Genomic DNA, 12,262 nt, shown 5'->3' with positions numbered 1-12,262 from the left:
ACGTTTTCTATTGAGCAGTGCGTATTTTCACTTGGCAGAATATCACAACAAAATGTGAAGAGCACAGCGCACTTAAGCACAATAACAGATGAGCACCTGCCTTCGTGAAATTATTGCTACACAATATATGTATGCTGCTGATAACCATGGTGCATGGATTAATTAAGGAAGATGTTCACTCAGCCTGTTTTAATGCCTCAATGTCTGCAGACCCGCACAATCAGAATGCAACCAATACAAATTGACTAATAATGCACACCTATGTTATGTTGTTACGTGGTGGCATGAGAGCTCAATTGTGTGCTGCATAGAGCTGTGTGCGTTTTACTTTTTCATGTGTTGCTCACTTCCTGATACCGTGTATACGAAATCGGCTATAGGCACCTGTGTTTGTTTTCGACCGAAGCGTCAAGATTTACCTCTCCACAATCGCCCTCGTTGTGCCGTGTGCAGCGTTGTAGCGTCTTTTCCCGGGCGTGTTTGTAGTGCGGAACGGCGTCATCAGCCAGGGCTTGCACGGGTAACCACTGTCTCCGAGTAGCACGCCGGTGTAAACACCGCTGTCAAAGCGTTCGGCCACACTGCTGTTCGCCAGCATCCGCGCGTCATGAGTGCCGCCCGGCCAGCGTGCGACGACATCGATGATGCGGCAGTGGCTGTCAACCACCAGCTGCACGTTTATGGAGTGATAAAAGTGGCGGTTGACGTAGGCTTCTTCATGCTCTCCAGGAGCCTGTATCCTCACATGGGTGCCGTCAATTGCACCCACGACGCGCGGAAAGCCAGCGACAGCGTAGAAACAGCCTTGGATTTCCCGCACCTGTCTAGGCGACGGCCAACTGGAAAGAAAACGAGGGTGGTCACCTTTAGATTCACGCCGATGTCATGCGCGGTCTTGCACACAATGACACGCGCACATATCCAGGGAGGCACACGTATATAGTGTTAATCTCGTGCTGACCATCACACAGCTACGCACGACGTCGGCTTGAAAGAACAAAATGACGAACTGCTCACTTGAGGCTGGAAACGTTATTCACGGAGAGCGACACCGTCGCGGTACGTGCAATCAGCTTCGTTGCAGTCGAGTAGGTGCAAACATTTGAGACATCGTCAGCAGATGTTCTGGCAGCGCAGCTTGTTAAAATTTAAAGTTCGACGAAGCGGGAACGCGGCCACACGTTACATCACATTAGCGAGATCAACAGAGCCTAGTTTCACCGATGATTCGACGTACAGTCGCGATCAATTTGAAGGTGATCGCGCGAGCATCGACCGGCGGGCCTTCCAAGCAGCATAGCGGCCGATTTCGGAACTGCGAAGATAAATATTGCGTTGCCTTCTTCCCCTGTTCGGCTCTTCCAGGCTGCAGCCATCACCCCCAAGACCAACTCGCCACTTCCTTGCGTTTGTTTCCCTTTCATGGCAATGATCTGTGTGCGTCGCTTCCTCATGCATATATTGGCTAACAATGACGCCTCCGTGCAAAGGCTCATAAGGCAATCGAAATGAATTCGCAGGTTACGCCGTGAACGGTGACGGGAGTGGCAGCTTTTCAGGGAACACCAAAAGAGAGAGAGGGGAGCTATGTGATGTTTCACTCTCGACCGACGGTGATGACGTAACGTGGCGCTGCTCCTAGTTTTGGTCGCCGCTCGACCGATCACCTTCAAATTGATCGCGACTGTACTGGCGGATGCGGCCACTGCGCTGCGACGCGCCCGGCGTCTAACGCTCGCCCTCTACGCACGTAGGCATTTCGCAGCACTAAATTCCTAACGTACACGCGCTCCTACGTTCCGCAAAGCACTTGCGTGCGGCGTATTTATCGTCATGACGCAGTACTAAAGCTGTCTACTAAAACACAGGCAGTGAAAAATAAATGGTTGGAGAGAGGCTTACCTGATCCAATGTCTGCTGCGACGGACGAGGGCGAGAGCAACCCGGCGTACCGTGCGGCTTGCTGTCGATTCGTGGACGCCGATCACATCTCCGGCAGTAATCAAGAAGCATCCGGAGGCAAAAAATTTCAGTGCCAGCATCACCTGCAGCTCGGCGCTCAAAGCACCACTCCGACACGTCGGGTGCTCGATCTCGGAGCGAAGGAACTCGACAAGAAATACTATGCCCTCCCGCCCGAAGCGTACGCGCCGCTGTAGCTCCTCCTCGCTGAAGGCGTCCAGCGGATTTGTCCTGTCGCGAAACACACGTTCGCGGCGCAGCAAGTGCTCGGAGAGCATCTCGAGGCGGGCCAACCGCAGGGCAGCCATGTTGGAAAATACTGAATAAGTTTTGGATAAGCCAGCTCGAAGCAGCCTAGATTCCGGTCTCATTTCAATCTTCATTTTGTGTCTTGTTTCCGTCTAGTCTCTTTCGTGCAAGCGACTTATCGGCTAGGGAAGATTAAGCCTCCAATAAGACTCGAATGAGCCTGAATATCAGAATAAGACCGGACTAAAGAGTTTTGTGCAAGCGGGCCCAGAATTTTAAGTTACGATTGACATGGCATGAAATTTCGAAATGAGACATTAAAATGGCAGAGATCAATGGTAAGAAATAAAGAACCATAGCAGTTCAGTCTTCCTTCTTTTGTTTGCATACATGCAGGACATGCATTACTGAGCTTGCATGGGCTCAATTACAGCAACAGGAAGCCTATGTTCCTGCAGCAATAATTCATTGAACGCTTTGTATATTTAGTGTGCTTGCACTGGATTCAGATTTCAATAATTTTACCATTTGCAATTACCGATTTAACAAACCATTTCTCGTGCTTTCTGTAACACTGAGTAGGGAACCTTTCACAACTTGCACAAGTATGCGCACCAGTTAGCTGTCTTCAACCAGTAGCTACAGCCCTAAGAATCACACCTTACTATGTCCCGGCTAGTTTTGTGTGGCATATTAAACTCTCGAAAACCTTTCAAAGGACAGTGATACTAGTTCCAACTAATTGTATTGTCATCTACAGGTGCTCTTGTGTACCCAATGTCTACAACTCTTACTGTTTCTCCATGAAATTGTTGTAGTTTATGTCATAAACTTTGTACAGCCATGCTGTTGGAGCTTATAATTTACCAAACACTGAAGCTGCAATAGATGTTTCACATGTCTTTCCAGTTAATTATTAACAATTATATCAATATGACCCTGGTGTGAAATGCACAACTTCCTTGCAATGTTGTCCTGTTTCTTTCAGCTAGGGATAGCACAAGGACTTGGGCTTATGTTTGGACATTTGTTTAAGAATTTATCAAGAAGTCTGCAGAGATATTGATATTTCACTGAGTTTTAACAATGCTCTGTAATGATGCCTAGCACAGCAAGTCCTCATAAATGTCACAGGCAAATCAGTGCAAGCTGCAAAAAAAAAAAAGCAAGACAAGAAACCAGTGCAACTGCATTCGAACTCACCGATTTCGTTTGGCATAAATGTGGATGTGAAGACACCGTCAGTTTCCTTGACAGTGCATTCCATGGTCTTGCCACTTGGTGCAACGGCCTCCACATGGATGTTGCCTGTCCCAGCCCCATTGGAGCTGATCTGCTTGGCGAGAAAAACCACAGAAACCAATCATTAAGGAGTTCATTACACTTGTAGGCTTTGAACATAGCACTGAAAGGTGCTCTATAGCAGGTACTCAAATGCACTAAGAAACATATTTTTGCATATTCTTGGCATTTGGCATTTTCGGGCACTTTAAATAGCCTTTTCTACATGATCTGGGCCTCTAGATTGAAAGTAGTGCAGAATAAGGTTTCTACACAGGAAAGCTGAAATATGATGGCACTGCTGCATTTGAGTGAACAGAATGCCTAGCAACATTGTTTTCCTTCTCACTTGCAATGAAAAAAAAATTACGCCTACTCCTGGGTGTTGGTTTACAAGTTTCAAGAAGATCTCATGAAAGTCAATGCAATTAATATCCTGATTCAGTTAATAATTATGCACTTTGCACGTATATGAGCAAGGGACCTGAGAAAACGTAAGTCTAGCTACAATCAAGGCCTCTCCATGCAATACATTTTAATCAACATCAGCAAGGCATAATACAGAACAACCACATTCAAGGAATGACCACGATCTCAGACATGGCAACTAAGGCTCAAGAGTGTTGATTGAGATGGTTGTTACTCGCGGACGACTTTCTGTGGCATCAAAGGGAAAGCTAGAGCGGCAGAGCTTCCACACATGTGTTACCGTGCCAAGTAGTTCGGCAGCGTTTGGCAGTTCTTTTGGTTTCTCAGATCATATGCTGAATTGACAGAGCTTCCACGTGTGACGATTTTGCATTTGCCCAGAAGCGGAAAGGAAAAACTGAAAAATAAGTCAAATTCAACACTCGGTGATGTATTTTGTCTGATTTAGCTAAAGTAAATAAGGTGTTTATGTTTTATCTTCCCCAGCTTAAACTAATGCAGACGAAAGTGCGGGACTTTCTTCAGAAGAACTCTCGTTTGCGCACAATTCGCCCCCGCAGCTTTCTCTTGATATCACAGAAAGTTCTCCATGAGTATATTAAGAGATGAGAGCTACGTTTTGGTAACAATAACCATGATTCATTTTGGCAGTAGAAGACACTCATCAAAAGAAGTCCACATGTGAACTTAACACTGATCAGAGCAAAGAAATAATAAACAGTTAGGTAAGTTAAGTTAGATTATGTTCAGGAGCATGAATACTCACAAGCACTTCAACCAGAGATCCAAGGGCACAGGGGTCGATACCAGAAAAGAGAATGCGTGAGATATCCGGATGAACACGGACGTGCATGGGGCAACCGGTCACCAATTCTCCTTCGCAGTACACACTTAGCTGTTGATTGGTCAAAGAAACAATAGAAAGAAAACAAATGCCAAATTTTAGATCAAAATTGTACTTATTAATCGTGGAGCACTTTTTAAACCCAACATGCACGACTGTCAAAATCAGAGACACAAATTGCACAAAGATGACCATGATTTCATTGTCATAAGTCTCTACATTTCAGAAACTATCCCCATAAAATAAGTTTTCAGTGATAGCTTCTCTATGTTAAATTGAAAGTAAGTTTAACATTGCCACTAGATTATAAAACAAATTAAATCACACATCATTAAATGCTCGTGAATTTAAAAGAGTGACATTGTAAAATATTGCTTGCATGAACACCCTCAAAGCAAAGTGCAACCTTGTTTCAGAGGAAGCTTTAGCTTGGAGCCAACTCCAATCTCTCTATTCAAGTAGTACTTGTGAAATGCAGAAACATGTATCATTAGACAACCACTTAACCAATTTGAATGAAATTTGTTGCATTTAAGAGGAAAATTGTACTGATTGGTGGAAACATAATATTGATCTATCCCTGCATAGATTTTACACTAATTTCTGAAAATTAGTAAGTTCAAAAAGAAACTGAAGCAACAAGTTAACAAATCCGTAACTTTGCACCACAAACAGATACTTCTATCACAGTTCTGTAAACTACATCATTTAGAAAATCTGAAGTGTACAAACGATATATACAAATTTAAAGCTTATGTGAAATTCTTACGTCTATGAGGATCTTGCAAAACTCCTGCTCATAAACTAGTAATTAGTGGTAGTATGTTTCAGAGCATTGTATAACACATCAGTTCTGCCTGCTTCAGATGTCTCAACATGTGCAACTTATAGAATTGTGACATTTTTCACTTCCGGGTTACAGAGCTGTACTCTTGCTGCTTGTCTCTTCCACTTTGTGATTCTCCAAGTGTATTTAATTAATGACTTAAGCAAAAAAAATCTGCTCCCGACAGTTGAAATGCAAGAAACGTCATTAAATATCCCATACATGCAAACTTACTTAAAAAGTGCAGCCCCTTCTTGTTCACTCATGCAAAAGAATGAATGCCAGAACTATTACAAGCTTAGTGCAGCGGACGCTGAGTAAGCCAATTTCTCCGTTCCCATGTATTCAGATGGGAGATTCTGGGGTAAAGGTTTCTGTTAATCCCAACTGGTCACCCAGCTTTAGTAACAATCGTAACCTCTTACCGTACTTCAAAAAATATTTATTGTTTTGTAAATCCTCAGAAACTGCAGAACAACATCTTATCCCGATTAGGTCATCGGCCGCGTCAGTGTTGCTTGCCTGCTTTTCGTATTCTTTCACTTGAGGCTAAAGTGCAAGCTGGAAGTTCGAAGAAACACAATGTAAAACCAATGATGCTCACCGCATGCATTCCTATTTCAGCAGGAACAAATGTGCCTGAGCCCCCACTCTGGTTCAGTTGTAGCTTGCACTCGACTGGAGTGAGCGATGGGCCCCGAACTTCAGCTCGGACTTGCCGGAGGTCCACTTTGCCTTCCTTTATGTGCACCTTGAAGTGAGCCTGCAGGAGCAGATGCCACGTGAATGCAGGCCAATCACAAACGTGTGAATTTGACGTTAAGAGACTACCGTCATGACCGGTTCGACCTTTCACCTTTTTTGCTCTAAATGGAGGTCCCTCGACCTCAAAGCCCTAGAAAATATACTTGGAAGCCTCAAATGCGGCCTAATAAATCAACGAGTAGCAACATAGCAGATGACCAAGCAAGCCAGAACAAGTGCCAAAGTGCTGAAATGTCCTGTTCCCAAGGGACCACCTTTTGCACTGCGACTTCGTGACACATACATACACCTGACAGGAAACAAAACCAAAACTAGTTCATAGAAAAGTTGTAATAGTAAATTATTTAAGGCATCTTTAGGCTTGCTGGTATCTTTCCTGAGTCTCAAGGTTGAGTATTTTCATTTAAGCCAAGAAATTCAAGTTCAAAATGTCAATAAATGTCAATGTCAAAATGTCAGTAAGACATGCTGTAGTGCAGTTAAAATTAAATTCTGGGGTTTTACGTGCCAAAACCACCATTTGTTTACGAGCACGCTGCTGTGAGTTACTCAGGATGAATTTGGCCATCCGGGGTTCTTTAACACGCACCTAATGGGCATGGGCATTTTTGTATTCCCATCAAAATAGCGCCACCATTGCCGGAAATCGATCCCTCGCCCTCGGGCATAGTAGTGGAACGCCATAGCCACTACACCACCACGGTGGGCGTGCTACATGGCAGTAATAAGCAAGGCAAAAGAAACACACATACTACGCTTTGAGAATGCTCTCAACATTACTTTAGTACTAGACTAAAATTGGAGCCCAAACTTTCCTTTTTCAATTCTTATCGCATAAACTGTAGCAGTGATGATGTAATATAATATGCCACAAGACAGCGAAGATATTTTACAGATCTGAGAGTTTCTTCTGACTAAAATGCACATGCAAGTTGTTAGCTGAATTATTAAATTCTATCTTTACATGTAATACAAGTATTTCTCTGATGAGGTGCAGTTAATTTAGCCTCAGCCAGTTAATGCTAAAACTGGAACTGTCCAGGGAATTCACCCGGGAAATCGAAGGTAGCTTAAAAAGATGTCTCTGGATTTTCGCTCATCTTCTGGCATAACAAATCTCCGTTCGATAATCGATTCAAAGACAGGCGCCAAAGGGCACATCCCACATGACCTACAAAATCACAGCACATTTTCAGGCACACTCCCAACCTTGTGGCCACAACAGATGCACACCTAAACACGTGCTCCCCAATTAAGGGTGTTAACAAATGATCACTGATTTCAATTTATTATGTGCCTCAATTCAGATGCTGATTTGAAAGAAGAGGCTGCTATTTTGAATATCTAGCAAATCTGCTAAGCAAGTAAAGAACACTCTAAATATTATACGCATGAAAAAAAGTGCACCTGAATAAATGCCAGTTGCAAGAGAGTTAATATGTATAACCTTTTAAGTAACATTCTTTGTGTTAACAATTTACACCAGCAAGAGGAAGATGTTCTCCATTTCTGTAGAGTTATTCAGCATGTTAATAATTTTTTGAATAACATTAAGGCCTGATAAACCTGCAAGCAACATGACAAAAATGTTGTAGTTACCTGCCTTGCATCCTGTGCACAGAGTGCCACAGAGCACAGCATTCATTCATTCATTCATTCATTCATTCATTCATTCATTCATTCAATGCACTTGTGTCAAATATTTTTTTGCTGGCATGACCACAACAAAGGTAAAGTTTCCCAAAGCGCTAGTTGTGAGGTCACAAAGGCAGAGTTTATTTAAGCATAGAATCTCATCCCTTAGTGCTGTACATGACAAGTTGTCAACCATGTTATCCTTACTTAACATGCAACCATTTACTAATAAAGCCACAGTGCTCACGATGTCACTGCGCACCTTATGGCAATGCCAGCTTACATGATGCAGCAAAATGTGATATTCCATTAGAGCATGAAAATAAAACTTCTTGTGGTTTACAGTTTAGTATATGGGGTGATAATTTTTAAGCCTCGAGGTATTTTGAAAAACCACCTGTTGCAGACAATGTAACTCTAGTCCTTGAGCTAGATTATATAGAGAGGCAGACATTAGTTGCATGAGAAATACAAAAACATATTTGAGTAATTAACAAAAATACATTAATTAACTTCTTAATTAGTTACTTTATGGGACATACTGGAATTTATTATTTGTAGCTGGCAAGTTTTTGAGGAGTATCCATTTGGAATCAAATTTCAGAATGACACTAGTTTGGAGACACACGCCATCCAATTCTCCGTAAAATGCACTGTTCCACTTTTTTAACAAAATGCTCTTTTATGCAATGACGCACAAAAGTAGATGGAATGTCCAAGTATTTTGTCTCGCACTTTGGAAAACAATTTAGGAAAACTGGTGCCATACTGGAGATTAATCTTAAATGGATATGTCTTGCAAAGGTCGTGCCTGCTGTTTGTAACCTTGGGACCTGCTTCTGCATATTTACCTGTATTGTACGCTCTTATATTACTACGAATAAAGGTTGATTGATTGATTTATTGATTGATTGATTGAAATTCACTGGCTACAATTCATAAACTCAATATGTGCCATAAAGTAATTAAGTAGTTAGTTAATTAGTTGAACACATGTTTCGACAAGAATTATGCTATCTGCCGCATGCGATTTTTAAAAATTCCATAAAACTTAAAGGAACCCTGAACAACTTTTTATCGAAGTGGAGAAATACATGTAAAGCGAAAATAGGCTATTTCAGAAATACTTTGCCGCAAAAAGTGCTTCAATACGTGCAGCAGAAGCGGAGTTATTGGCAATCAAACACGGCCTCCGCTGTGCTCCTGTTCCTTCTTCAATGCTTCGCACTGCAAAGTCTACAGCGCAGTGGGGCATGCTCACAATGCTCCGCCTTTTAAATGTCATTGTGGCATGCAGTTCAAATTTCATTTTGGATGTTAACGTAGATGCCACGACTTCTGCCTTTGGTGCCTACGACACGCTAAACATAAGCCAACATGGTTGTTCTCAGCGGGCTACAGTGCACTTAGCCAGTGGACTTGTGGCGGCACCCTGCAGTGGCCATGGTATCTACGCCATGTAGCCAACTGCAGCTCGATGTCAGCTATCGGCAAATAGCAGCCGTCTGACGAAATAAAACGTCCAATGACGAAATAAAGCATCCAGAAGAGAGTGAGGATAGGGCCTTCTGTTGAAAAGAGAGCGTTTGAGTGAAAGGTGACTTTGCGATCCGCTTGCGAGCTCCACCCACTGCGTACGACAGCAAACTTGGCTGAGATGTTCACAGCAGCGTACGCTACCTGCAGACTATGTTATTTCACCAAGCCCGAGGGGTGGTTCAGGGCCCCTCTAAGATCACCCTGCATATACGAATACACAAATAACAAGTTTTGGAATGTCTGCGGTACTGACTGGCTTGTTGACGTGAACATTGTTAAGGTCGGTGCCCGTGACGGTGAGCTTATCTCGTGGCCTTCTTTTTGGTGGGATGCCTTGGAACCTGGCCACGTATGCCATGACACCTAGTGGTTGTACTTCAGGATCTGCCAACTCCTTGGCTGTCAGTAGGGGATCCACACCTAGGTACTTGCCGCCATTGATACCTGTGTGTAGGGAATGTTTTCAGTCATACTGGACAGAAAAGGCCGAACTCAGCAGCAGAAAAAGTCGCAGCACAGTACACAAAATCTGGTTGGTAGTTGCCATAACAACTCTGGGGATCCAGCAGGCTCCCTTCAGTATAAACATTGGTAAGCTGAATTTTCTGGTAAGCTGAAGTCGAGGTTTTGACGGAAGCCCGTCTGGTCGGGAGGCATCATGAAGAAGGGTAAAAAGAAGGACACCGACCACTGAATGAATACAAGAAAAGACGTTTCGGCTCCCCTGACGGGAGCCTTGTTCACAATATTGTGAACAAGGCTCCCGTCAGGGGAGGCGAAACGTCTTTTCTTGTATTCATTCAGTGGTCGGTGTCCTTCTTTTTACCCTTCTTCTTTCTGGTAAGCTATACTGTTCAGGTACTTTTGTTTAAGTTCCCATGGATTTAGTGCCCCTTTAACACAATCTTCTCACAAGATAAATAGGTTACGAATGTCACTTCATGTTCGCCTTGAAAGAAGCCGGCTGTATTTTAAACTTCCTTTATGTTACCGCAGCCTGGGTTTACATTGATGAATGGAAGCAACAATGCACAACAAACTTTCATGGTGCTATGTTACATGAAGCATCTAGCATATATAATCAAAAATATATAATGTAAACTTCAGGTTATGTTTTTACTCCTAAATGGCCCCCATGGAAGCCTTTATTATTTATGTATTTATATTACAAACCTTCCAAGAATGCTTGGGCATCACCGTCTGTATGTGCCAGCCCATTGCAAGCACGCTATTGAAAGCACAAGCAGGATGGCAACACAGGCTCTTGTCACAAAGTTGCAAGTCTAATGAGCACAATTATTTAGTCTTCAACATAAGTACAGTATACCCTCGTTAACTCTTGAACTGAGAAATCTCAAAATATCGCTTAAGTTGAAATTTTATTTTATGGACACTCCAGGCGAATTGCCGTTGGCGGCAGCGGCGGCACCCCCCCCCCCCCCCCCCATGATGTTCTGCATAAAATCTAAGTACGATACTATTGTGACTGCGCTTCGTATGCTTTAGGTGCGAGGGAAAGTTTGCGAGGGTGAGCCAAGAAGTGTACTGTGGCTTGATGCAGCGGCATCTTCTTGCGAGCGCAAGGAAGGAAGGCGGGGAGGGTGCATGCCATCTTCTCACGCATGCAAAGGGGTTAATGGGGAGATCTGTGCGCGCTAGAAGGGGGGAAGGGGGCAGGTTAGTGTGCATCTCTTCTTACTATGGCTGCAGTGGCTGGACGCAGCAGCATGCTCATTCTGTCTTGAAGGTAATTTGCGATGGTCTCAAAGGCAAGGCAGCCCGAGGTAGGTGATGGCTTAGCTTGTGCTATGTTCACATTGAAGCGAGAGGCAACACAAAGGGGAATTAACTCACCACTGCTTCCACTTTTCGTCACGCGAGTGTCAGCAAGTTTCCATGGTCATCAAGTGAGATGTGTTTGTGCTTGTCTGCGCACATAGGACAACGTGCTTATTAATTTAGTTAGTAAGCAAATATTTACCGCAGTTCATGCAGCTGATAAAACGAGTAACCCTACTTCGTATAGCTGTCTAATAATTTGCTACCACATTCAATGCTTCACCTATCGGGCGCAACTGTCTTTTTTTTGGCCAAGGCGTCAACCCATATGTTTTTCAACGCTTATCTAAAAAAATTCACTGACAATTATGATGCTCCCTAGTGCGAAATTTGAGCACAGATGTTTAGGTGTTTTGAACTCGTGTTATAATGAGGCAAAGAATTTGAATCTGAGTGGCAGGGTGCTCTCGGTGGTGGCGCCGGGCCTCTGCTCGTGCAGCTTGTTTAGCAGCAGCGGCAGACGAAGCACTTCCAGCCGTTGCATCGCTCACTGTTCAGAGAGGAAGAAAGAGCCTGGTTGCGTGTTGCTCATGCCGCGTGCATTCTCTAGCATAGGCAGCGCAGGCGAAGTAGCGCATGCACAGTGGGTCGCCGCGGTGGAGAGTGTCTCGTGCGGGACTCCCCTTTCTTCCCCACTCTTTCGCTGTAATCTCCTCCTCCGTTTTCCTCCTCGCGCTGTCTGCGCTACCGCCATCTTTCATTCCCTGCTGCGCTCTGCGTTTGCTCGGTTACGAGGGACGCCGAGGCATGCCAACGCTCTACGCAGGAACGAGCGCCTAAAAGTTTTTGCGCCGGGCTGCGGATACCTCTCTCCCCCCGCTTCTTTCTAACACCACTTGCGCACACTTGCTCGGCTGCTCACTGCCACTTTCTTGTGGCCTCACGCAGCGTCG

At 44.1% G+C, this 12,262-nt stretch overlaps 1 protein-coding gene across 2 annotated transcripts in view; it reads right to left on the bottom strand.

Moving 5' to 3' along the window:
- The window catches only part of jbug (filamin-type immunoglobulin domains fbug), a 206,564-nt gene that overhangs the window by 73,840 nt on the left and 120,462 nt on the right, over window positions 1–12,262 (bottom strand). For both annotated transcript variants that reach the window (XM_075681604.1, XM_075681605.1), the window contains 4 exons: window positions 9,784–9,974; window positions 6,196–6,354; window positions 4,688–4,816; window positions 3,415–3,544 (listed from right to left, as the gene is read on the bottom strand). In XM_075681604.1, the coding sequence (XP_075537719.1) occupies window positions 3,415–3,544; window positions 4,688–4,816; window positions 6,196–6,354; window positions 9,784–9,974 (609 nt within the window). The remainder of the gene's footprint in view (window positions 1–3,414; window positions 3,545–4,687; window positions 4,817–6,195; window positions 6,355–9,783; window positions 9,975–12,262) is intronic.

The sequence above is a fragment of the Dermacentor variabilis genome, chromosome 2 (genome assembly GCF_050947875.1).
Source record: "Dermacentor variabilis isolate Ectoservices chromosome 2, ASM5094787v1, whole genome shotgun sequence".
In the NCBI taxonomy this organism is placed as follows: domain Eukaryota; kingdom Metazoa; phylum Arthropoda; class Arachnida; order Ixodida; family Ixodidae; genus Dermacentor; species Dermacentor variabilis.
This window is presented reverse-complemented; position numbering and strand designations above follow the sequence as displayed.